This window comes from Arachis duranensis, chromosome 2 (assembly GCF_000817695.3).
Source record: "Arachis duranensis cultivar V14167 chromosome 2, aradu.V14167.gnm2.J7QH, whole genome shotgun sequence".
Taxonomy (NCBI): Eukaryota; Viridiplantae; Streptophyta; class Magnoliopsida; order Fabales; family Fabaceae; genus Arachis; species Arachis duranensis.
The window spans coordinates 40,310,539-40,333,328 of NC_029773.3; the positions used below are offsets into that span (position 1 = coordinate 40,310,539).

The window sequence follows — 22,790 nt, forward strand, 5'->3', positions numbered from 1 at the left end:
AATGTGATGATTATGTGATGCTCATCATCATTCTCACTTATGAATGCGTGCCTGACAACCACTTCCGTTCTACAAGCAAACAAGGCTTGAATGTTTATCTCTTAGATTCCTTAATCAAAATCTTCGTGGTATAAGCTAGAATTGATGGCGGCATTCAAGAGAATCCGGAAGGTCTAAACCTTGTCTGTGGTATTCTGAGTAGGATTCGGAGATTGAATGATTGTGACGAGCTTCAAACTTGCGATTGTGGGGCGTTAGTGACAGACGCAAAAGAATCACTGGATTCTATTCCTACATGATCGAGAACCGACAGCTGAATAGCCGTGCTGTGACAGAGCGCGTTGAACATTTTCACTGAGAGGACGGGACTGTAGCCATTGACAACGGTGATGCCCAACATACAGCTTGCCATGGAAAGGAGTAAGAAGGATTAGATGAAGACAGTAGGAAAGCAGAGAGACGGAAGGGACAAAGCATCTCCATACGCTTATCTGAAACTCTCACCAATGAATTACATAAGTATCTCTATCTTTATTTTATGTTTTATTTATCTTTTAATCATTAATCCTCCATAACCATTTGAATCCGCCTGACTGAGATTTACAAGATGACCATAGCTTGCTTCATACCAACAATCTCTATGGGATCGACCCTTACTCGCGTAAGGTTTATTACTTGGACGACCCAGTGCACTTGCTAGTTAGTTGTGCGAAGTTGTGATAAAGAGTTGAGATTGCAATTGAGCGTACCATGTTGATGGCGCCATTGATGATCACAATTTCGTGCACCAATGACTATCCTTGAATTAAGGCGAAGGCATCTAAGGGGAGGATGTCTCTGACTCCCATACTTCAAAAAATTGGCTGTCCTGGTGCTTCATGGGAGTATAGCAAAAGGAGAAATTCTATTCCTGCGACTATAGCTTACTCCAATTTGAATGTCGAAGCTCGTATATAGCATCAGATTGTAGCGGACTATATCATTCCCAGCACTCATGTTACCCATGTGAGATTCAAGACTGCGCTGCTACTTTGGGCTATCATGGAAGGAAAGAGCATAGCCATTGTGCCTTTATTATGCACATCGATATGGAAACTGATTGATAAAGAGAACGTCAGCATTCCTTTTCCATCGATTGTGATGCATTTAGCAACAACAGCCAGGGTAGAATGGCATCCGCAAGATATCATGTTCATGGTTCTTAAACGCAACAAGTTCATCTCGAGGGGCCATTTGAAAAAATTAATCACCCCCTCCAAGAGGAAGACACCCATAGCACCACCACCAAGTCTACCAACTTCATCAACCGCTTTACCCATTCTCCGTCCTCTTCCCGAATTGTTCGAAGACATCTTGCACGATATCCACCGCAAGGAGCATTTGGAGCAAAAGCGTTTTGAGTGGATAGCGGCAAGGCTAGAAGGAAGAGACCTCAGCCCAATTCCTAGATCCTTATCCGAGCCAGCTGGGGAGTAGTCTGACGCGGTTGATCAACCCACTTCCAAGTCCACCAGCTGAAGGTGGCCCCCGTCTTCACTCTCCCAGAGCATAAGCATGCATGGAAGACCGTGCATATACTAAGTGTGAGGGAGGATCTATGATTCCAAGGGGGTAAAAATTTCTCCTTTCAAGACACTTTTGCAATGTTTTTTGTTTTGAGTAGTTTTATTTTTATTGAATTTCGCTTGGTTAGTTGTAAATATTTCTCTGTCGTACAGATCCTTAGTATTTAGTATTTGCATGTTGCATGATAGAATGAATAAGTTGGTGAAACACCAAGGAATGTCCATGAGATCTTTTCTAGGGCGTACCATTGATTGAATTGAAGAAATGTTGTGTTTTCCAACTTGCTTGAAGTATTTTTTTGTAGAACATGAGAAAGAGCTCGAACAACATACCTTATGAGTTTTGAGCCTTAATAGATGGTTGCATTTTTCAACCATAATGTGTTCTTGTGTGGTTATTACTCTTTTTTTATTGTGATCATTGATTTGCATGATTCCTTATATCCTGTATTTGTGTTTGAATGCATTTAGCATGATTGAAGCTATGTTTGATGATAACCTCACTAACCTATATGGCCAACCCTTGCATGCACCTTTGTGAACCCCCTTTGAGCCTATGAATCTCCTTTGTTCTGATAATAGCACATTGCTCCCCTTAAGCAAAAAACCATTGATGTCCTTGAATTACTCTTTGATTAGCTTGGGTGGATTAGTGTGTAAATTCTAAATGTAGGGGGAAACTTGGGAACACATTAGTGATAGAAGCATTAATTCAAAAAGTTTTGGCAATTAGTTAAAGCTCATGCATTCCACTAATGAAAACATATGCATTCATAGTTCAATTTAAAAAAAACTTGTGCATAACAAAATATGAAATAAAGAGAAAAATAAAGGATGCATATACCATGTTTGAAAGGAAAATGCATGAGTGAGGTGAGTTAGAAAAAAAAAAGAAAAAAAAAGAGAAAAGAAAAGAAAATGGGTAAATAGGGTATGCTAATGTGTATATATGTGATATAAGATTGGGTGGACATTCAAACTAATCAAAGAACTAATTCCATATGTCCACTTGAGCATATCTCATCCTACCTAAACCCTAGCCCAATTACATCCCTCCAAAGACCTCATGATAATTGTTATTCATGCATTAAATACTAGTCGATTGTTAGATGACTTGCAAATCTTTGAAAAGCATGAAAAAACGGAGAATTGAGTGGTTAAACCCTAAACACTGAGCGAATTTAGTACATACACATCCAGTGATGGGTTAGATCACTCAATTCTATGTTCTTATGCCTTATATCGTATCTTCTTGCAAGTTGTTGGATTGTTTAATTTTGAAAATTTCAATTCAATTCTTTGGACTTTGATCTTAGTGAATGCACTCTTTGCATTAGCCCTAAAGCTTTCTTGTGATGGATTGAAATTTCATGGTTTGTTTCCACCAACTCTCATTGTAGCGCACGTAGGTGATTACCTTAGGATAGTTGCATACATCTAAGTAGTTTATAGAATAAGTCATTTTTCCCTTTCATCTATCTCCTTTGAATGTGTTTAGCATGAAGACATGCTAGTGTTTAAGTGTGGGAGAATTGATGAATCCATAATTGATGATGATTTTTTGCTAGAATTGAATGAATTTCATTACATAAACTTGCACTTATTCCAATAAGAGCGCGTGGACCAATAAGAGCGCGTCGTGCGTCCAGCCAAGCATCTCCTAGTGTGCGTGCGCACAGGAAGAGAGATTCACAAAGTGTGCGGACGCACACACCTGTGTGTCCATGATAAACCCAAATTTTATGATATATCTTGTGCTGAATTTAAGTGATTTATTCAATCCTTCACCCACTTATGCATGTGAAATTGCATGGTTTTACTTTCCCTTCCTTATTATGTGATGTATGTGAAAAGACATGTTTCCTAGGCTTTAAAATATTAATTTTAATTACCTTGTATTGCCATTCGATGCCGTGATTTGTGTGTTAAGTAGTTTCAGATCTTCTAAGGCAGGAATGATTTAAAGGATGGAAAGGAGACATACAAAAATGGAAGGAAAGCATAAAATGGATTTTTTGAAGAAACTGGCAGTGACGCGCCCGCATGGACGACGCGAACGCGTGGTTCGCACAAAAAGGAATCGACGCGAGTGCATGGATAAGGCGAACGTGTGAATTACGAAATACAACTGACGCGGGCGCATGACTGATGCGACCGCGTGGAAGAGCAACACTCCAGACGACGCGACTGTGTGACCCACGCGGACGCGTGACGTGCGCGATCTGCAGAATTTGCAGATCTCATTTTCAGCAATTTTTTTGCTCTTTTTGGCCCATATCCAAGCCCAGAGAATACAGACCAAAGGCTGCAAAGTGGAGGAATGAAGGGGACGAAGAATCTCCAATTAAGCACTTTTCATAGTTTAGATGTAGTTTTTAGTGAGAGAGGTTCTCTCCTCTCTCTTAGGTTTTAGGATTAGGATTTCTTTAGTCATTAGGATTACTTCATCGTATCAGGTTCAATAATTTATGTTTCTCTTCTACTTTTATTTACTCCGATACTTTTATTTGTATTTGATTTATGTCGCCCAATTGGCTTATGAATATTGTCCATGTTAGAATTGACATCTTTATTTAATATAAATTGAGGTATTTCAAACTTATAAGTTATTGATGCTTGGGTTCTATCCAAATTATTTTCATTCAAGTAGATTTTATTCCCTTTTGGCTTTGGTTGATTAATTGGTAACTCTTGAGTTGTCAAACTCAACAGTGGTTGAAATTGGCAGATTCTAATTGATATAGATCGCTCTAAAGCTAGTCTTCCCACAGGGATTGACTAGGACTTGAGGATCAAACTAATTAGTCCACTTGACTTTCCTTTACTTTAGTAAAGGTTAACTAAGTGGGATTAAAACCCAATTCTCATCACACCTGATAAGGATAACTAGGATAGGACTTCCAATTTCTCATATCTTGCCAAGAGTTTATTTTATAGTCATTTATTTATTTTTCTTGTCAATTAAATTACTTGTTCAACCCTTTTTAAAACCCCCAAAATATACCTTTGCATAACCAATAATAAGAACATACATCCCTGCAATTCCTTGAGAAGACAACCCGACGTTTGAATACTTCGGTATATAAATTTATTGGGTTTGTTATTTGTGACAACCAAAACGTTTGTACGAAGGGATTTTCTGTTGGTTTAGAATCTCTACTCACAACGCGACTATATTTTATAAAATTCTTTACTAGCAAAAATCCCTAACATCAAAATGGCGCCGTTGCCAGGGAGTTGCAAACGTGTGCCTTATTATCGGTTATTGTAAATATTTTTCTTTTACTTGTTTATTTGTTTTTTTTTTGTTTTTCCTTCTTATTTCTGATAGCTACTATGAATTCTCACCCCTCTCGCTTTGAGTTTAGTTCTAATTTTGTTGAAAGGAATGGAAGCCATAACAGGACTATGCATCACGGTCTAAGCAATCAAGGATGAATGGAGCCAAGAGGATCTTATCACCCCTTTAGGCAACAACACCCTCCTAGATGTCATGGACAGAGACCATTCTACAATGCATACCAAGCTGATAGATATGGTGGACCACCTTGTAGCTACCAACAAGCCCAGCCTATGCTCAGAGACCATCCTTTCAACACAATATCAACCCACCATACTCACAAGCTTCTTTTCACCATTCACTACCACATGATCCTTATCTACCCCAACGCCAATCCAATTACTCCTAAGAACCACCACTCCCGTATACACCACGTTCACATTCATCGAGCCAAGAATCACAGGTTCGCTTCGAAGAATTAGTAAACCAATTTAATGCAACCCTTCATCAACTGAAGCAAGCAATACATCAATTATCTTCCAGACATTCAGACACTCAACAGACTCCCATGGCTTCATGTGGAGAATCTAATGAAGAAGGTATTGTGAAGAAGACACGAGAAGCTCCAGTAGACAGCATAGAGCATAATTTCGTACTGGAACAAGTAGAGGATGCTGTCATTGTAAAAGAAGAGTTGGTTGAAGATTTAAGAGATGCTGAACCTCCACAGGAACACAGAGTCATGGAAAACTTCGTCAAGGATGTTACAATTGATGCTAACGAGGATGTTGCACAGCCTCCAATGCAGATATCTCATGAAGAACTGGACGGAATAACCCAAGAAGCAAGTTTCCTTGATGACGATGATCACGAGTCGAGTTCTCCTAGTAATGAACTTGCATCCGCAAGTGAATTCTTTGAGACAAAAGAATCTTTCCCAAGTGAATACGAAGATGATGCAGAGGTCGACTTTTCTCAACCTCCTAATTATGACTCAAGTGATGAGGAAGATATGGAAGACTTTGATCAAGACATGGTTGAAATGGAGAAAATTTGCAAGGAAGTGGAGGAATTCACTGAAGACCACAAGGGAGTAGAGCTTGCAGAACCACTAGAAACACCGATCCCAAGGCCAATACCACCTAACACAAACTTCAAGTGGGTAAAATCCTTGTCCTTTATCTTCAATTTTTCACTTGAATATGGTTTGCTTGAAACAGATGGCCAGCTTAGAGCTCTTTGCGGCTTTAAGAACAAAAGGGAAATGACTTGCACTCAAAGCTGGTATGCAAGATTCAATGAGGCTTCACACTTTAATTTGAGGTGCAAAGATTGGTGTCAAGCTCAATCAGAAGGATCTCGGAAGCTGTTTGGTCACTGCAATGAGAATTCAGATTACTTATCACCCGGCTGGAAAAATGTAGATCAAGATAAACATGGGTGTAAAAGTAGAGCTTGGGATCCTAGAATCTATTCTACCATTCAACACTCCGGGAGCCTGCAAGCCTGTTTGAACTCACCTAAGGGCTTTACATACCTTGTTTAGGACCCCGGAGAATGCTGGCATTCCAAACACTGGTGGAGATTTCTGGATGAATTCAAGCACAAGCCACCATAGAAGGAAGCTCATCAAATGTCCAACTTAAGGACTTTAACTAAAAGTGCTAGGTGGGAGACAACCCACCATGGTATGATCGTTCCCCCTCTATTTTTCTCTGTTTTTGAGTTCTGTTTGAACCTGAATTTTCTGCATGACATTCATTGCATTTTGCATTCTGCATACTGCATAAAAAAAAGAAAAAAGAGAGCATGCGACGCGATAGCGTCACTGACGCGTCCGCGTCAATAGTGCACTAAAAGATTAGGAAAGTGAATAGAGAGTCACGCTGAATCAAGGCTGGAAGCGTGCCTTTAACACAATTGTTCCACGCGACCGCGTGCCCACGCAATCGCGTGATCTAGATATCGACGTAAAGATCTAACGCCCAGAAAGTTGGGCTGGAATCGTGCAGCTATTGCGCGTTTAGCACCAACAACCCACGCGTACGCGTCCCTGACGCGAACGCGTCACTTACACAACACCCATCCCACGCGAAAGCGTGAGCGACGCGATCGCGTCGCGCGGATATTATGAACCCCAAACCAAACAGAGAGTTGTGCTGAAACGACGCTAGCATCATACGTCTAGCACAAATACCAGCGACGCGTGAAGCATATCATACGTCTAGCACAAATACCAGCGACGCGTTCGCATGCTTCACGCGTCCGCGTCACCTATCTTACAACCAACCCACGCGATTGTGTCGACCACGCATCCGCGTCAACCCTAGTGCACCCCACTCACGTGATCGCTTCCTCCACGCATCCGCGTGGATTCGCGATCACTAACCCCAAGTCGCGCGAACCTTTTCCCGTCGCGTCCCCAAACCCTACCCCCCTCTCTCTAACCTCTGCAATTCTCTCTCTCAACCACCCTAGCCACCACCTTCGACCACTAACGACCACCGACACCTAACCCTCCCTTCTTTTCTCCTTCTTCTCCCCCTCTCTCACTCTCCTCCACTACCGCACCCCCCCACCGCAGCCTACCTCTGACGGCCCCTGCCCCACCGCCGCGCCGCCGTGCTTCACCTAGCGCCGCCGCATCATCACCCATCTGCCCTCATCTCTGGCCCATCTCCTCGCTCTTTACGCACCAGGTTCCGCCATATGGCGATTCATCCTTGCGACTCTTTAGTTCATTTTTCACTCTTTGTTCCGCATAGGCTAGATAGAGATGCATGTTTGTAGTGGATTCTAGGTGGTTAGGTAGCTAAGATCTGGATAGTGGATTTGGGCCTGATACTTGCACCGTTCCTGTTACCTGTTTATCTATTATGCAATCTTATTCGGGCTGTGTTATTCATACTGTTCATCTGCTATGTTCGTGCTGCTAGACTATTCTTTACTATTCCTACTGTTGGTGACTGTTTGCAGCATTTGTTAATCTCATATGAACTGTTTTTATTGATATCTAGTTTCCGGGAACGTCCAATTTTAGCCGGAATGCTGCCCAATTTTCTGTAAATTGTCTTGATATTCATTCACGTTTTGGTTTTGGCATTTTGCATTTGGCACCCTACGGCTTTGATCAAACCAATTCATGCATGCGTGGGCTAGCATTCCTATTCATCTTCTTTCCCGGGTGATAAATCACTTTATTGATGATTAGATTTTATTTTTTTCTATTTTTATCATCGTCAATAACTTGATATTTTTTAATATGAGTCGACCGTTGCTTACAAATTGTGAAACTCTTGTTACTTAGGATCAAATCATCATGCCACTTACTCTGCCTTTCTTTTTACTAACTCACTGATTTTCGCTTTCTAACCTCTTTTTCAATTTTAACCACTTTTAACTTTCTAACTTCCCACTTCCCCTTTTTACTACTTCTTTAAATTAATTTCACTCATGGCATGATAATTGTTTTTCCTAATTAACAAGCTTTCCACTTCTAACATATTTTGGAATGTGATTTCTCATTTCAGCTTTTCAACTCCAATACAATCCAAAATATACATTTCCTTAACTCATTTCATTCTTCTACTACTCCTTTGCCACTTACTGCTTATCTTGTTAGTTGCCTACTTGTTTTCCTGCTTTTATTCCTCAATTATATCTTGGAAATTCTGTTTTTCAGGATGTCTGAATCTCAAGGCAGGGGAAACGACAAGGTCACCACTGGCAAACGAAAAAGAGGAGAATCCTCTGGTTTCATCCTTGGCATCTTACATGATGATTCCTGGCGGGAGAAGAACTTTACCCCGCAGGAAAAAGCTGATCAGTTGGTACCTTCAGCTGACCCGGTAAAATTTGCAAACAAATACTGTGAGCTGAAATACCCAACCTTTGCCACCACCAGGAACCTACACATGGAAAGGATCCTCAAAATTCCAGAAGAACTCCAGCAGTACACCTCAGATCAGATCAAATAGAGAGGCTGGTTCTTCTTGGAGAGGAACCTAACTGAGGTCAACTCATCCTGGGTTAGAGAATTCTACAGAAACTACTTTCTAGATTGGGATGCAGTAAAGAAGGACATCACTCTTGATCCTACTGTTCCTTGGGTCATGGGAACAAGCACATTGGTACCAAAGGAAATCAGGCTTATATATCTGAATGATGAGGCTCGACTATGGCAACAGATTCTGAGCAACTATGTGATGCCGAGCACTCATGAGACGGAGGTGTCAACTGCTATGATTACCCTCATCTGGTGTGTGATGATGGGTAAGGACCTTTATCTACCTCGCTTCATCCGGCATTACATGGCCAGGGTCCATGTTAGAGGCACCCTCTCTTTTCCTTACCTGATTACTCAGTTGGGTCGCCGAGCTGAGGTCCCTTGGGAGGCTGTTGATGAAAAACCCCCCGCAGCAGAGTGCCGAAAGATCATCCCGCATAGTCGGAAGTTCTTGGCTTTCGGCTACCGCCCTCCATTTCTCACTGACACTACTGAGGCAGCCACATCTTCAGCTACCCTTTCTGCTTCCACTGGCCCAGCACCACCACCCACCTGCTCCTGAGCCCGTCTACCATCTGGTGCACCGACTCTTTGATCGTCTAGATCAGATAGAGCGCCATCACCAGCAGCAATTTGAGAGATCTGACCGTCGCACCAGGCGACTTTTCGAGAGGTCTGAGCGTCGCCACAAGCGACACTAGGAGCACCTCAAGCTGATGATCCGCTCTAGTGGTGACATTCCCTCCGAGCCCGACACGCCCTCCAACACATTTGAGGAGGAGATGAGCGATCACGAGGAGGAGGCACCTACCCAGGCTGAGCAAGGAGGTCCCAGCCACACTGCACCACATCATGAGGAGCACCACCAGCTACAGACCACAGATCCGGAGGTTCCCCTAGGGACAGAGCCCCCGTTTCAACAGACCACTCCTCCAATCCTCACAGCGACTACAGACCCTCAGCCTACCATCGAGACACTAGCAGCCCATCCTTCCGGAGATGGCATTTTCTCACACCCTGCTTGAGTGAACATCGAGGACGATGCTATTATTTAAGTGTGGGGAGGTCGCCATCTCTGGCATCTATTTATTTTGGTGAACTACTACCGACTCTCTTCTTATTTTGTCTATTTTCTGTATTTTTGCACATTCCTCTCTTTTGCTTTTATTGTACTTTTTGCATTATGCACTTTGAGCTATATGTATACATCTTGGATATTTTAGCTTGATTTGCACCTTAGTTTACTAGTTATTTATTAAGTGGATTAATTAGTATAGTTTACCCTTTTTAGCATATGATAGTTGATTTGATTGAAAATAAAATGGAAGTAAGCTAGAGACTTTAACAGAATTAATCCACACACCCTGTATATATAGCATTACATGTTAGTTAGTAACAGCATTTCAACAAGGAGGAACACTAAAAGTTTAAAGCCATCCAATATATTTTACATTGAGAATAATGGGAACTCTTAATTTCTACTTGCATGACATACTTAATTGATATATGATTTATGAGTTTGAGAACACACAGCCTGTGAGTTTTGAGCTTAATTGTATGGTTACACTCAAACCATAAATTTCATTCCTGTGTGCTTCGCCCTTCTTTTTATTCTGATATTCTTTACTTTGCTTTAATCTATATGTCCAATATAGAATATAGATACATACTAAAATAGAATTGAGGCCATGTTTGAATTTTTAACTCACTTATCCCAAATAAACCTACCTTTTATGTCATCCTTGTTAGTCCCCCTTGAGCCTTTTAATCCCCTTCTTCTTTATAACCACATTACTAGGCTTAAGCAGAAAAACAAAATAAAAATTTCAAGTTGAATCCTTGGTTAGCTTAAGATAGATATTGTGTAAAATTTAAGTATGGAGAATTTTATGGAAACATGGGATGATAGAAAAGTAGGAAATTAAATTAAACAAGTCATGTAAAAATTTGGGAAGCATGCTCATGTGAAATCAAAATAATTAAATTACCATGTGCATTAAAAAAATGCACATGGGACGAAATCCAAAAATAAAGTTTGATACATGAGCATGCAATACAAAAGTGGGAAAATTTTGGGTAGCTAGGTAAAGTATTTTAAATTGTATAAAGTATATGTATGTTAGATGAGATCTTAGACTAATCAAGGACGACGCGAACGCGTGGTTCGCACAAAAAGGAATCGACGCGAGTGCATGGATGAGGCGAACGTGTGAATTGCGAAATACAACTGACGCCGGCGCATGACTGACGCGACCACGTGGAAGAGCAACACTCCAGACGACGCGACCGCGTGACCCACGCAGACGCGTGACGTGCGCGATCTGCAGAATTTGCAGATCTCGTTTTCAGTAATTTTTTGGCTCTTTTTGGCCCAGATCCAAGCCCAGAGAATACAGACCAAAGGCTGCAAAGTGGAGGAATGAAGGGGACAATTGGAAGAATCTTCAATTAGGCACTTTTCATAGTTTAGATGTAGTTTTTAGTGAGAGAGGTTCTCTCCTCTCTCTTAGGTTTTAAGATTAGGATTTCTTTAGTCATTAGGATTACTTCATCGTATCAAGTTCAATAATTTATGTTTCTCTTCTACTTTTATTTACTCCGATACTTTTATTTGTGTTTGATTTATGTCGCCCAATTGGCTTATGAATATTGTCCATGTTAGAATTGACATCTTTATTTAATATAAATTGAGGTATTTCAGACTTATATGTTGTTGATGCTTGGGTTCTATCCAAATTATTTTCATTCAAGTAGATTTTATTCCCTTTTGGCTTTGGTTGATTAATTGGTAACTCTTGAGTTGTCAAACTCAGCAAAGGTTGAAATTGACAGATTCTAATTGATCTAGATCGCTCTAAAGCTAGTCTTCCCACAGGAATTGACTAGGACTTGAGGATCAAACTAATTAGTCCACTTGACTTTCCTTTGCTTTAGTAAAGGTTAACTAAGTGGGATTAAAACCCAATTCTCATCACACATGATAAGGATAACTAGGATAGGACTTCCAATTTCTCATATCTTGCCAAGAGTTTATTTTAGTCATTTATTTATTTTTCTTGTCAATTAAATTACTTGTTCAACCCTTTTTAAAACCCCCAAAATATACCTTTGCATAACTAATAATAAGAACATACCTCCCTGCAATTCTTTGAGAAGACGACCCGAAATTTGAATACTTCGGTTTATAAATTTATTGGGTTTGTTACTTGTGACAACCAAAACGTTTGTACGAAGGGATTTTCTGTTGGTTTAGAATCTATACTCACAACGCGACTATATTTTATAAAATTCTTTACTAGCAAAAATCCCAACGTCAGTCTGCACAGGTGTTCGCACATGACTTTATTAAAAAGACACGTGACTCGCGATTTGAGGGTTTTAGAGGCCCATTTCTGAAGTCTCTTAGCTCATATTTGATGAAGAATGAAGGGAATAGCACAGCATATCATTAGGGTAGTTTTAGGAGTAGTAGTAGGAAGTTTTAGTTTAGTTTTTCTCTAAGTTTTCTTCAACTTCTACTAGGGTTTTCATTAGGGTTTTACATTCAAGTGCCATTTTCCATTTTTGAACTTGGATTTTTCTAAGTCTCATTGTAAGTATTCTCTTGTTATTACTCTTTCTAGTTATTTTGTTCTTACATTTTCTTCTATTGCAAGTTTTAGTTCAATTTTACTTCTCTCTTGCAATTTAAATTTCTTGTTGATGAATTTGATGTTTGATGTTCATTTCATGCTTTCTATTGTCATTCTTGTTGATTGAGATCAATTGTTGCTTTTAATTTCAAGTCTTTTCTCATTTTCACCATATTTAAGCTTTTTGCCCACCAAGTGTTTGACAAAATGTCAAACATGATTTTAGCCTAAGTTTTTACCTCTTGGTTTGGGTAAAGTGAGCACCTAGGTTCCTAAAGTTGGGATGTCCAACATTTAGTGTCAATTCTTGGATTGTTAATTGCTCTTGTTCCCACTAACGCTAAGTTGTTGCTAAGACAATTAGCAAGCAATTTAGGATTTGCGGGTTAAGGACACTTATGCTCATTTAACTTATCTTCCGATGTGAGGGTTGATCAAGTGAGACTAATCCATCATAATTGTCATAGTTGTGGTTCCAACAAGGAAATGATCCCTAACTCACTCCAAGCCAAGACCCCTTTTTATGCTTTCAATCTTTCATATTTTGTTATGTTAATCTCTTTCATACTTTACTTGTTTATATTACACACTCGGTTCTTTAATTGCTTTATTAGTTCAATCATTACAATTTTGCATGTTCTTTTATTGCTTTATATGTTCATCTCTTCATTGAAAACCCCTTGATCATTACAATCAAAATTTGCACACTCATTGCCATTGAGTGATTCCTAGGGAGAACAACCCTGGAATTAAACACTCTCGGTTTATATTTGGTTTGAATTGTGATAACATTTGATCGATGATCAATTTGTTGGGTTAGGACTATACTTACAATGCCAATTCCATTTTGGATAATCAAGTTCCTAACCCATGCAATTTGGGCGTTCGTCAAATTTGGCGCCGTTGCTGGGGAAATTCACTTTGAATGCAATGAGTGCCATGATTTTGGTTGTGTAAATATGTGAATAGTGTGAATACTTGATTTTTGGTTTGCTACTTGGCACTAGTTGTAGATACTACTTTCCTCGTTAGTAATTTTAGTAGTTATAAGTTGTTAAGTTAGCTTTTGTTTACTTGCGTGCTTGTGTTTTGCTTTTCATAATTGCATGCTTTCATTGCCTCCTCAGTTGAATGACACGGTTGCTTCCAGACCCGAATTTGGCCATTTTTGTGATTTGGTTGATATAGATTGAGTGAGATATTTGAGTTAATCAAAGATTCAATTATTTAGTCCACTTAGTCATATCTATCCCACCTTAAACTTAGCCCCATTGCATTCATTAATCACATATTTGTTGATTGTTAGATGAAAAACAATCCCTTGAAAGCATGATTAGAAGGAGATTTGAGTGATTAAACCCTTAGACACCGAGTGATTAGAGTGTATACATACCTAGTGAGGATTTGATCACTCAACTCTATGTTTTCATACTTCTTATCATGTATTCTTGCAAGTTGCTTTATTTTAATGAGTAAATCAATTCTTTAGATTTTGATTGCATTGAATTAATTATTTGCTTAGCCCTATATGTCTATATACTTGCTTGAAAATTTAATTGTTTGTTTTCACCAATTCAATAGGATATTATAGTATATATAGTTATATATAGTATATACATACTTGCATGCATATAGATAATTGCATTCAATAAGTTGCTTACCCTTTGATCCGTCTCCTTTTATTATGATTAGCATGAAGACATTTTATTATTTAAGTGTGGGGGAATTGATGAATCCATATTTAACGGTATATTTTGGTTTGATTTGAGTGGATTTCATCACATAAATCCACATTTATTCATCCAAATAGCATACTTTTATACTTTCTCTCTAAATTGTACCTAATTGTGAAAACATGTTCTTTTGTGCTTATTTTGGTTAATTTTATTCCATTTACCTTCCATTCGATACCTTGATGTTATTTGTGAGTGATTTCAGTTGAATAAGGTAGGGATGGCTTGGTAGGAACGGAAGAGGAGCATACAATTGGGAGAAAACATGAAGAATATAAAGGAGAAATACACAGTCATGCGTGCGTTCGCACAAGGATGCGTGCGTACGCACAAAAAGGAACTCAGCATGCGTGCGTGCACACAACCCTCTGTGTGTACGCACAAGTAAAAGTTCAGCAAGGTGTGCGTACGCACACATTTGTGCGTACGCACAAGTACCAGCGCGTGTCCCCATTAAAAAGTCACGTGGCTCGCGATTTTGTGGGTTTCTAGGCCCATTTCTGAAGTGCTGAAGGCTGGTTTGAGAGGCTATATTAAGGGCATGTCAACACATACGAGGGGAGCCAACTTAGAATAGGAAAACACATAGTAGGAGTATGAGTAGTGTAGATTAGGAAATTCTCTCTTAGGTTTAATTAAGGTTTGTAGGATTTTATACTTCAAGTTTGATTTTGGATTCTAGCAATTTTCATTATAAGTATTTCTTTAATTATCTCTTTTATTATACCACTTGTTCTACACTTTCTTCTACTTTAATTTTCTTTGTCAATATATACATCGTTTTGCAATTTTAGATTTCTAGTTGGTTAATTTGATATTTAATTATTATTACATGTTTATTTGAGTTACTTTTATTGATGTTGAGTATTTGTGATTCATAACTTTCATTAGTTTACCAATCCATGTTTTATATTTTTGCTCACTATGTGTTTGATGAAATGCCAATCTTAGTTTTGGGGTAATTTCCACTTCTTGCCTTGGGAAAAATGAGTTTATGGATTACTAGAGCCATAATGTCCAACATTTAGTGATAATTCTTGGGTTGTTAGTTGTTATTGTTTCTATTAACGCTAGCTTTTTACCAATTAATTTGGTAAGTTAACTAGGATTTGTGGATTAGTGACAATTATGCTCAATTGACTTATCCTTCGATGTTAAGGGGTTGACTTAGTGAGATTAATCCATCATATTTATCATAGTTGTGGTTATGGCAAGGAAGGGATTCCATAACTCATCCCAAGTCAAGGTTTCATTTATGTTTTGAACCATTTTTTCATCATTTTACAGCATTACTTGTCTATATTACATACATAGTTCTTTTATTTCTTTCATTAGTTTATTAATTACAATTTTGTTTTGTTCTTTAATTCATTTATTTTGTTTGCTTTCATTATTGAAAACCCCCTTTGCTTTCTCGCAAACAAAATTGTGCACTCATTGTCATTAGTTCCTAAGGAAAACGATCTGGGAGTCTAAATACTCTTGGTTAATTTGATTTGAATTGTGACATCTTCAGAATTTAAATTTGATTAATGGTCAATTGTTGGGTTTGGAACTATACTTGCAACAAAAATCTATTTTGTGAAAATTCCTACCCGCTCTAGGCCATCGTCAAATTTCGGCGCCGTTGCCGGGGAGCTAGCGTCATGAGTGCTATATTTTGGTTGTTAATATGTGAATAGTGTAAATAAATACTTTTTGGTTGTTTGTTTGCTTTTGTTGGTAATTAGGATTTTTGTTTATTTTGTTAAAGTGATGTCTTTAGCTTTTATTTTCAACTTTCTCTATGAGTTATCACCCTCTGGTTTGGAGTTTGGTTGTGATCATTTTATAGGGTTTGATGAGTTAAATTTTGGATTGCATCATGGGATTAGAGCATCAATTTTGGAAGGAGCAATCTCCTCTATACTACAATGAACCATACCCTTCTCAATGCACATACCCAACCCAAGGATATGGTGGATTTCCCTATGACTATACACCTTCACCACCATATACCTATCTCCCATACCCCCCAACCATAATTCTCAACCACCACATTTTCAAACACCACACCACTACTACCAACAACCACATCCATACATACCACCTCAAGACATTTACCAACATGAACTACCTCCTACATATACTACCTTTCTCCCAAACTATGAACCTCATTCTTCACCCCAATGTGAAGCTTTTCCACCCTTGACCCAAGACCATCAAGACCTTCAAACCTTTCTCCAAGAGCAAGAATGATTCCGAATGACACAACGGCAATTCGTGGTGACCATAGCTGAAGCGGTGAACCGCTTAGTCCTCCTACGCTCATCCGATCAAGACACTTCTCTTTAAAAATGTGAAGGATCAACTAGAGAATGTAGTGAAAAGGAGAGCATAGATCCACAAGGAAAGGAAGAAGGGATAGAGCTTGAGGTGCAACAAGAGGAAGGAAGTGAAGTATTTGAACCGGAGGAGAGAAAGAGAGAATTGAAGGAGATTGATCGAGATGAGGATTCCATCATAGATGATTTTTCGTCCTCCTTGGTCAATCCCCTCAATGATCCTAATGAGCCTCTTCCCATTGAGTTTGAAAGAGATATGGAGGCAGACTTCTCACAACCTCCGTGTTATGATTTGAGTGATAGAAAAGAGGAAGTTGGTGAAGAAGTAACTCCGTTCCAAGAACATATTGAATGGGTGGCAATTTCACCTATGAACTTCATTGGCCCCCATCAATATGCTATCTTGGAGACGGATTACCAACTCAAGATCCTTCTTGGATTGGTACATGGTGGAGAAAGGAGTGTGGGTTGCCAAAGGAGTCCGAGGCTCTTCAAGAAAATCAATTCAAGAGTTGAAGCTCAAGCATGGTGTGAACTGTGAAGCACAATTCAATGATTTACGGAGAGTGTTGGGGTACTTCAAATGTCAATTAGGAGTTTGTCCATCCGACTTGAAGCATAAAGATCCGCCGGAAGGAGAACGGAAAACTCAAATATGGGATCCTGGAGGAGCTTTAAGGACCAAGGATTGATGGAGGTTCAAGGAGGAGTTGAATCACAAGCCACCCTAGCTAAAGTCTCCTCAACAAGTCCAACTTAAGGACTATAAACCAAAGTGCTAGGTGGGAGACCCTCCCCCACCATGGTAACATTGTTCCAACCATTCCTTCTTTATAGTCTTGTTTTATTGCATTTTGCTTCTTTTAACTAGCTTAGGATTAGTTTAATTTTGAGCTTAGATAGGTTGATGTTGGTTTGGATCATGATTTTATAGATTTCTAAATGTTTAGGGTTGAAATATGTGTTGAGCTAAGGCTTGGTGCCCAAGAATTTGAAGAAAATTTTTTTGGAAAAACAGGGCACTGTGCATGCGCACGACTTATGCGCGCGCACACAATCACTGAAAATCGCGTTTTGTGCGTACGCACACTAGCCTGTGCCCTCTCCGTTGGAAGCGCTAGCACGCCTTGTGCACGCGCATCTCCCTCTGTTTTGCACCCCGTGCGTGCGCACTCCATTGTGCATATACACACCAGCCTACACTCCCTCTTGTGGAGGCGCTCGCACACCCTGTGCGCATGCATCCCCACCCCTTTTCTCCCCTGTGCGAGTGCACGGACCTGTGTGCGAACACACATATGATCCTCAACCTTAAAAAAAAAAAAAACAAAAAAGAGTTTTCTGTGCATACGCACCCGCTTGTGCGTACGCATGCGTCTTGTTTCCCTCTCTGTTGAGAGCATTCGCACACCTTGTGCAGACACACCCCTCCCCTTTTCACCTCGTGTGCGTACGCACAAGTGTTGTTTTGGGCAAAAGTCTTATTGCACTTTTCTTTAAGCCCTAACACACTTCCATCCCTCCACCCCTCTCTTCTCTTGCCTTTTCCATGTTTCTCAACTTATTTTACTTAGTTTTCATTGCATCTTATTTTCATTTTAGTAGTTATATTAGTTTTGGTGTACTTGCTTCTTTGAATAAGTTGCAACTGTTTGTTTGATAGTGATAGCGTTGCCTCTTAATTAAATACAATGCACTTATGCTTTGCCTTAATTTACTAGTACCTAGTAGGTTTGATAACTCATGTTTTGACTTTACCACTAGGACAAATTATGTAAGTTCATTGAATTAAGTGAATTGCGTTGAAATTACCTGTTCATCATGATTTTCATATTAAATTTATCACATGTCTGGTACTTGTTCCTTGTTAATGTTTTGCATTTATTTGAGTAACTCAACTTGATTCTTATAAAGCCTCTCACTTTTTGCAACAAGTATTTTACCATGTGACTATTTCACTATATTTCATGATGAATAAGGAGTTCTCTTTTCATTAATAGAATTGGTTATTGTTTATTGTGCTATTTTCTATCAATTTTGCACTTTCAAGTGCACAATTTCAATATTCAATATCAAATACTTAATTCACTTTTGTGATTACCTAGGTTTGTTTGTATTTCATCCCTTGCTTATTCTTTAATTGCAACCTTAGGCCATTTAATTCCAAGGTTTTCAAATGAGCTTGACGCTAATCTACTATAAATTTATAAGATTTGATTCTCTATTCAAAAATGCCTAATTGGGATGATTCAAGAGCCTAAAATAAAGCTCAAGCTGTCTACTTTCATTTGATGTCTGAATTACTTGCATATAGGCAATTGGCTATGATCAATCTTCAATGATACTTTCTCTTGATGAATCAATCGTTCAAGAACTATCCGAAGCTTGGGCAGATGCCCTTGTGGTGACAATCTTGGGTAAGAGGATTAGCCTCAAGAATATGCAAGGAAGGTTATAGCATCTAAGGAAGCCACAAGAAGACTTCGATTTGATGCATGTTGGGAACTGGGTACTGCATGGTGAAATTCATTATTCAAGATGATCGTGAACAGGTAATTTATGGAGGTCCTAGGGTCATTGAACCACTGACTCAATGACCAAATGTCTCGACTGAGTCAATTGCCGGTCCAAAGATGATAAGCTATAAATGGCAGCTCGTGAGTCTGAGTTACTCAATTTTAGTCTCAACCCAGAGAAAAAAAAAGCATGGCCTGGCATATGACATTTATCATATTTAAACCATAAATAAACAAGTCTTCAATTTGACACCAAAATAAAAATTAAAAAAAGGGTATATTTCTAACCGTTTGTCCATTATGATTGTAGGGAGTTGGCATCAAAAATTGTTCCTCGGAGAGAAAAAAAAATTAGCATTGATGGATGAAACTTCCAATCCATGCAATTTCTCAAGGAGCTCTGTCAAATGGCTTTGTATCATTGTAACAAATATCCCATACAGCTTCCATAGAATCTTCGGCAGCTGAACCAGCACAATTGGGGTTTGAAGACAGAGATTTCAAAACTCTTCTTTTGATACATTCCTTCATGTTCCATTATATTAAAATTAGTAATTAATAACTTCCAACGTAAATAATTTCTAGAACATAAAATATAATCCATTGAGAATAGCACCAGTGCGTCAATTAAATAAGATTTAATGTAACATAAATTGCAAAATAGTACCTACCGTTCCGAAACAATTAAATTATTTTGAAGTTCCATTTTCCACTTCAGATGCCAATCATGCAAAGATGAAGTTCAATAAAGGGTAAAATATACTTTTTGTCCTTGAAGTTTGGCAAAAGTTTCAAAAATACCCCTAAGTTTTATTTTGTTTCAATTTTGTCCTAGAAGTTTTCGATTTGCATCAACTATACCTTCGACGGCTAAATTTTCAAAAAATTTAAGACCAATCTAACAATAATGCATGAAAATTATACTTGATTTGCTTGTGTTAAGTGTTGTTCTTATGAAATTGCTGTTGAATTGGTCTTGAAATTTTTAAAAAATTAGGTGTCACGGGTATATTTGATATAAATTGAAAACTTTTTGGACAAAATTGAAACAAAATAAAACTTAGGGATATTTTTGAAATTTTTGTCAAACTTCAGGGACATAAAGTATACTTTACCTTTCAATTAAATAAAGGTTCAAGAAACATTTTTCTTATTCGACGGTAAATACATATAACATTTTGAAGAATATTAGAGGGCCATCAGAATTTATTGTTTTTTGTCATCAATTAACCATCCATGTTTAACAGTATGGGCTAAAGTATATTGTTAGATTATTAAACAAAAGGAATTCGGTTGATAACTAAAAGTGCTGGCCAAAAATAATAAATTATGATAGCCTTCTAGCATTTCTCTTTTTGTAATGCTCAATATTTCATCTTAATATTTCAAGAAACACGTCATGATATACAGTTTCCATATTTTATACTCCTGTTACCCTTCACTGAAATTCAATCTCATGATGTGTTTAGACTTTGTTCATCCATGTCAAAGGAAAATCAGCATTACAAGTAATTAGGTCTATTAAAAGTAAATATTTCAAGTCAAATTCAAATCCTTCCCTGGGCAATCAACTCTCTATTTGTTACAATTTTCTACCACACTATTCATTTATGGATTTAACGACCAACAAATCAATATTCAACAAAAATGAACCACCTCAAGTAAAGGCAGACTAGATAGTAAATTAAAAACTTCTAAGCATAAATTGCATATTATTTTACAATGGAATTTCATATGACCATGAAAGATAAAAGTATACCGGTTCATGCCCTCTTAATTTCATATGACCACGAAGTAGTTCCCGCTTGAAATGGCAATCACCAGATAGATGACCAGCTCGTATCTGTTTCATCAAATTGTTGAGAAAAACTGAACAGGAATGGCATAAGTTATAGAAACCCATCAAACTTAATATTGGTTCGAAAATACTGTAGGATACAGACCTCACTACAAGCTTGCTGAGCACAATCACTCCAGTCTATATTGACAGCACGACAGTCATCAAATGCATTAATGAGTTCATGAATTACCACCTGGTCGACCTCATCTTGAATTCGCATATAGTTGCTACATACAAGTACCTGGCAACAAACAAAACGGAGGATCAAATTAATGTTAGGTCGTTGCAAACCTTGCCATTCAACAAAGACGCATTGAGTACAAATATGAGCTCAACAGCAAAAATAAGCAAAAAGGTTTACTTATTAGTATTAACACCTTATTTTCCTTGTAAATAACAACAAATACTTTACATAGGAGCTGTGTTGGATCTTCATATAGCTCGGGAAGTAATGGCCATCTTGATAAATTTTTAAGTGTCCTTGCAAATACATATCATTTTTCCCACAAATATTATTAAAACATTGTACAACCACTCCAAAATTCATGGTTAAGATCTAAAATCAGATTATGTTCCGAATGCTATAGTAGATTAAACATAATTACCAAGCAAAGTGGAACCTAAAGAGAAAAGTACAAAATAAATTCCCAAAAAGAATTACGTACCCCAGAACCAGGTACAAAACCACCAGTGCCATGCGCCCCTTTGCACTCAGAAGCCTTGAAAAAATTGTCACTCACAGGACACCCAGCTTTTGCCAGGCGTTGCCTCAAGAATTTCACCATTGGAACTGTCCAAACAATGAAATAACACACCAACAATTAAGTCAAAAACAGCAGAACAAACCAACGAATATTAACATTCAAGAAAATCGCACATTCTATTGATAATCAAAGTTCCCCTGTTCCTCTTAAGCAAATATTAAAAACTGGGAAAACCAATTCGAAAGAAACACTCCTATCAAATTGAGCTCCTTTGTTTTTCTCCTATCTCTAAAAACTGATTGCTTAGGGGGGGAAAGGCATGTTGAAGAGTTAAAATAACGGAAATTGTAGGATTTATTGATGAAAAAGAACAAATTAAAATAATACGTCGGAAACTCTTTTGAATCATAGCTTGGACTTCCTCGACCGTTTTGACACCCTGTAAACCATGAGGAGAAGAAGGCATCTGTGCCATTGGTTCTGTTTCTGCAAAGAAAAAAAAAAACATGAAAATAAAATAGCCGAATCAGAATTCAGACAATACAATAAAAATAGAACTTGATAGCGTTTCTGGTTGCAGATCATGGCAGATGTAATGCCAAAAATGGCATAAGTAATGGCAGACTGAAAACATTCAAAAGATAAAAAAGGAGTAAAAAGCCAACATAGACATTTTCTTGTCGAGTTTTTAGTAATCTTCGAAGAAGAAAGAACAGAATTGAGCTCCATAATCAGGGCATACAGCTATGGCGAGCGCAAAGAATGCAGAGGAGGCGATGGAAAAGATCACACGGCAGCGACAACCACGAGCAAAGAGGCAGCAGCGAGGGCGATGACCGATGAGCAAATTGGCAGCAGAGAGAGCAAACAGGAGCAGCGACAGGAGCAGGGGTAGAAGGCACTAGGGCTGTACATAGGTTTCGTTAATTCATAAACCAATTTGGTTAATCAAAAAATTAATTTTGGTTAATTAATCAAATTGATGTTATACGATAAAATTTAATATTAACCGATTATAAAATTTAAAAATTGATTTTTATTTGGTTATAAAATAAAAAATTTAAAAAATAATTGGTTTTTGAATAGAAAAATAAAATCCTTGGAATCTCAAACTGATGAGAGAGAGTCTGGATACTTTCTTACGAGGTATGCGGGAAGAATTGAATAGCTCCCGAAAAGGAATCTATTGA

General features: G+C 38.3%; 1 protein-coding gene across 3 annotated transcripts in view; it reads right to left on the reverse strand.

Annotated features, from left to right (window-relative positions):
- The window catches only part of LOC107474171 (mitochondrial inner membrane protease ATP23), a 26,929-nt gene extending 4,413 nt beyond the window's left edge, over positions 1–22,516 (reverse strand). Inside the window, exons 1-6 of one of the 3 annotated variants that reach the window (XR_008005696.1) lie at positions 22,343–22,516; positions 21,988–22,086; positions 21,562–21,686; positions 21,000–21,137; positions 20,816–20,899; positions 19,345–19,581 (exon numbers count right to left, since the gene is read on the reverse strand). Coding sequence is in view for 2 of the 3 variants with exons in the window: in XM_016093774.3 (XP_015949260.1) it covers positions 19,447–19,581; positions 20,816–20,899; positions 21,000–21,137; positions 21,562–21,686; positions 21,988–22,075 (570 nt within the window). In the remaining variant the exon portion in view is untranslated. Of the gene's footprint in view, positions 1–19,232; positions 19,582–20,815; positions 20,900–20,999; positions 21,138–21,561; positions 21,687–21,987; positions 22,087–22,265 lie in introns of those variants that run through there. The other 2 variants (XM_016093774.3, XM_016093773.3) reach the window with 2 other exon arrangements.
- Positions 22,517–22,790: the final 274 nt, after the last annotated feature.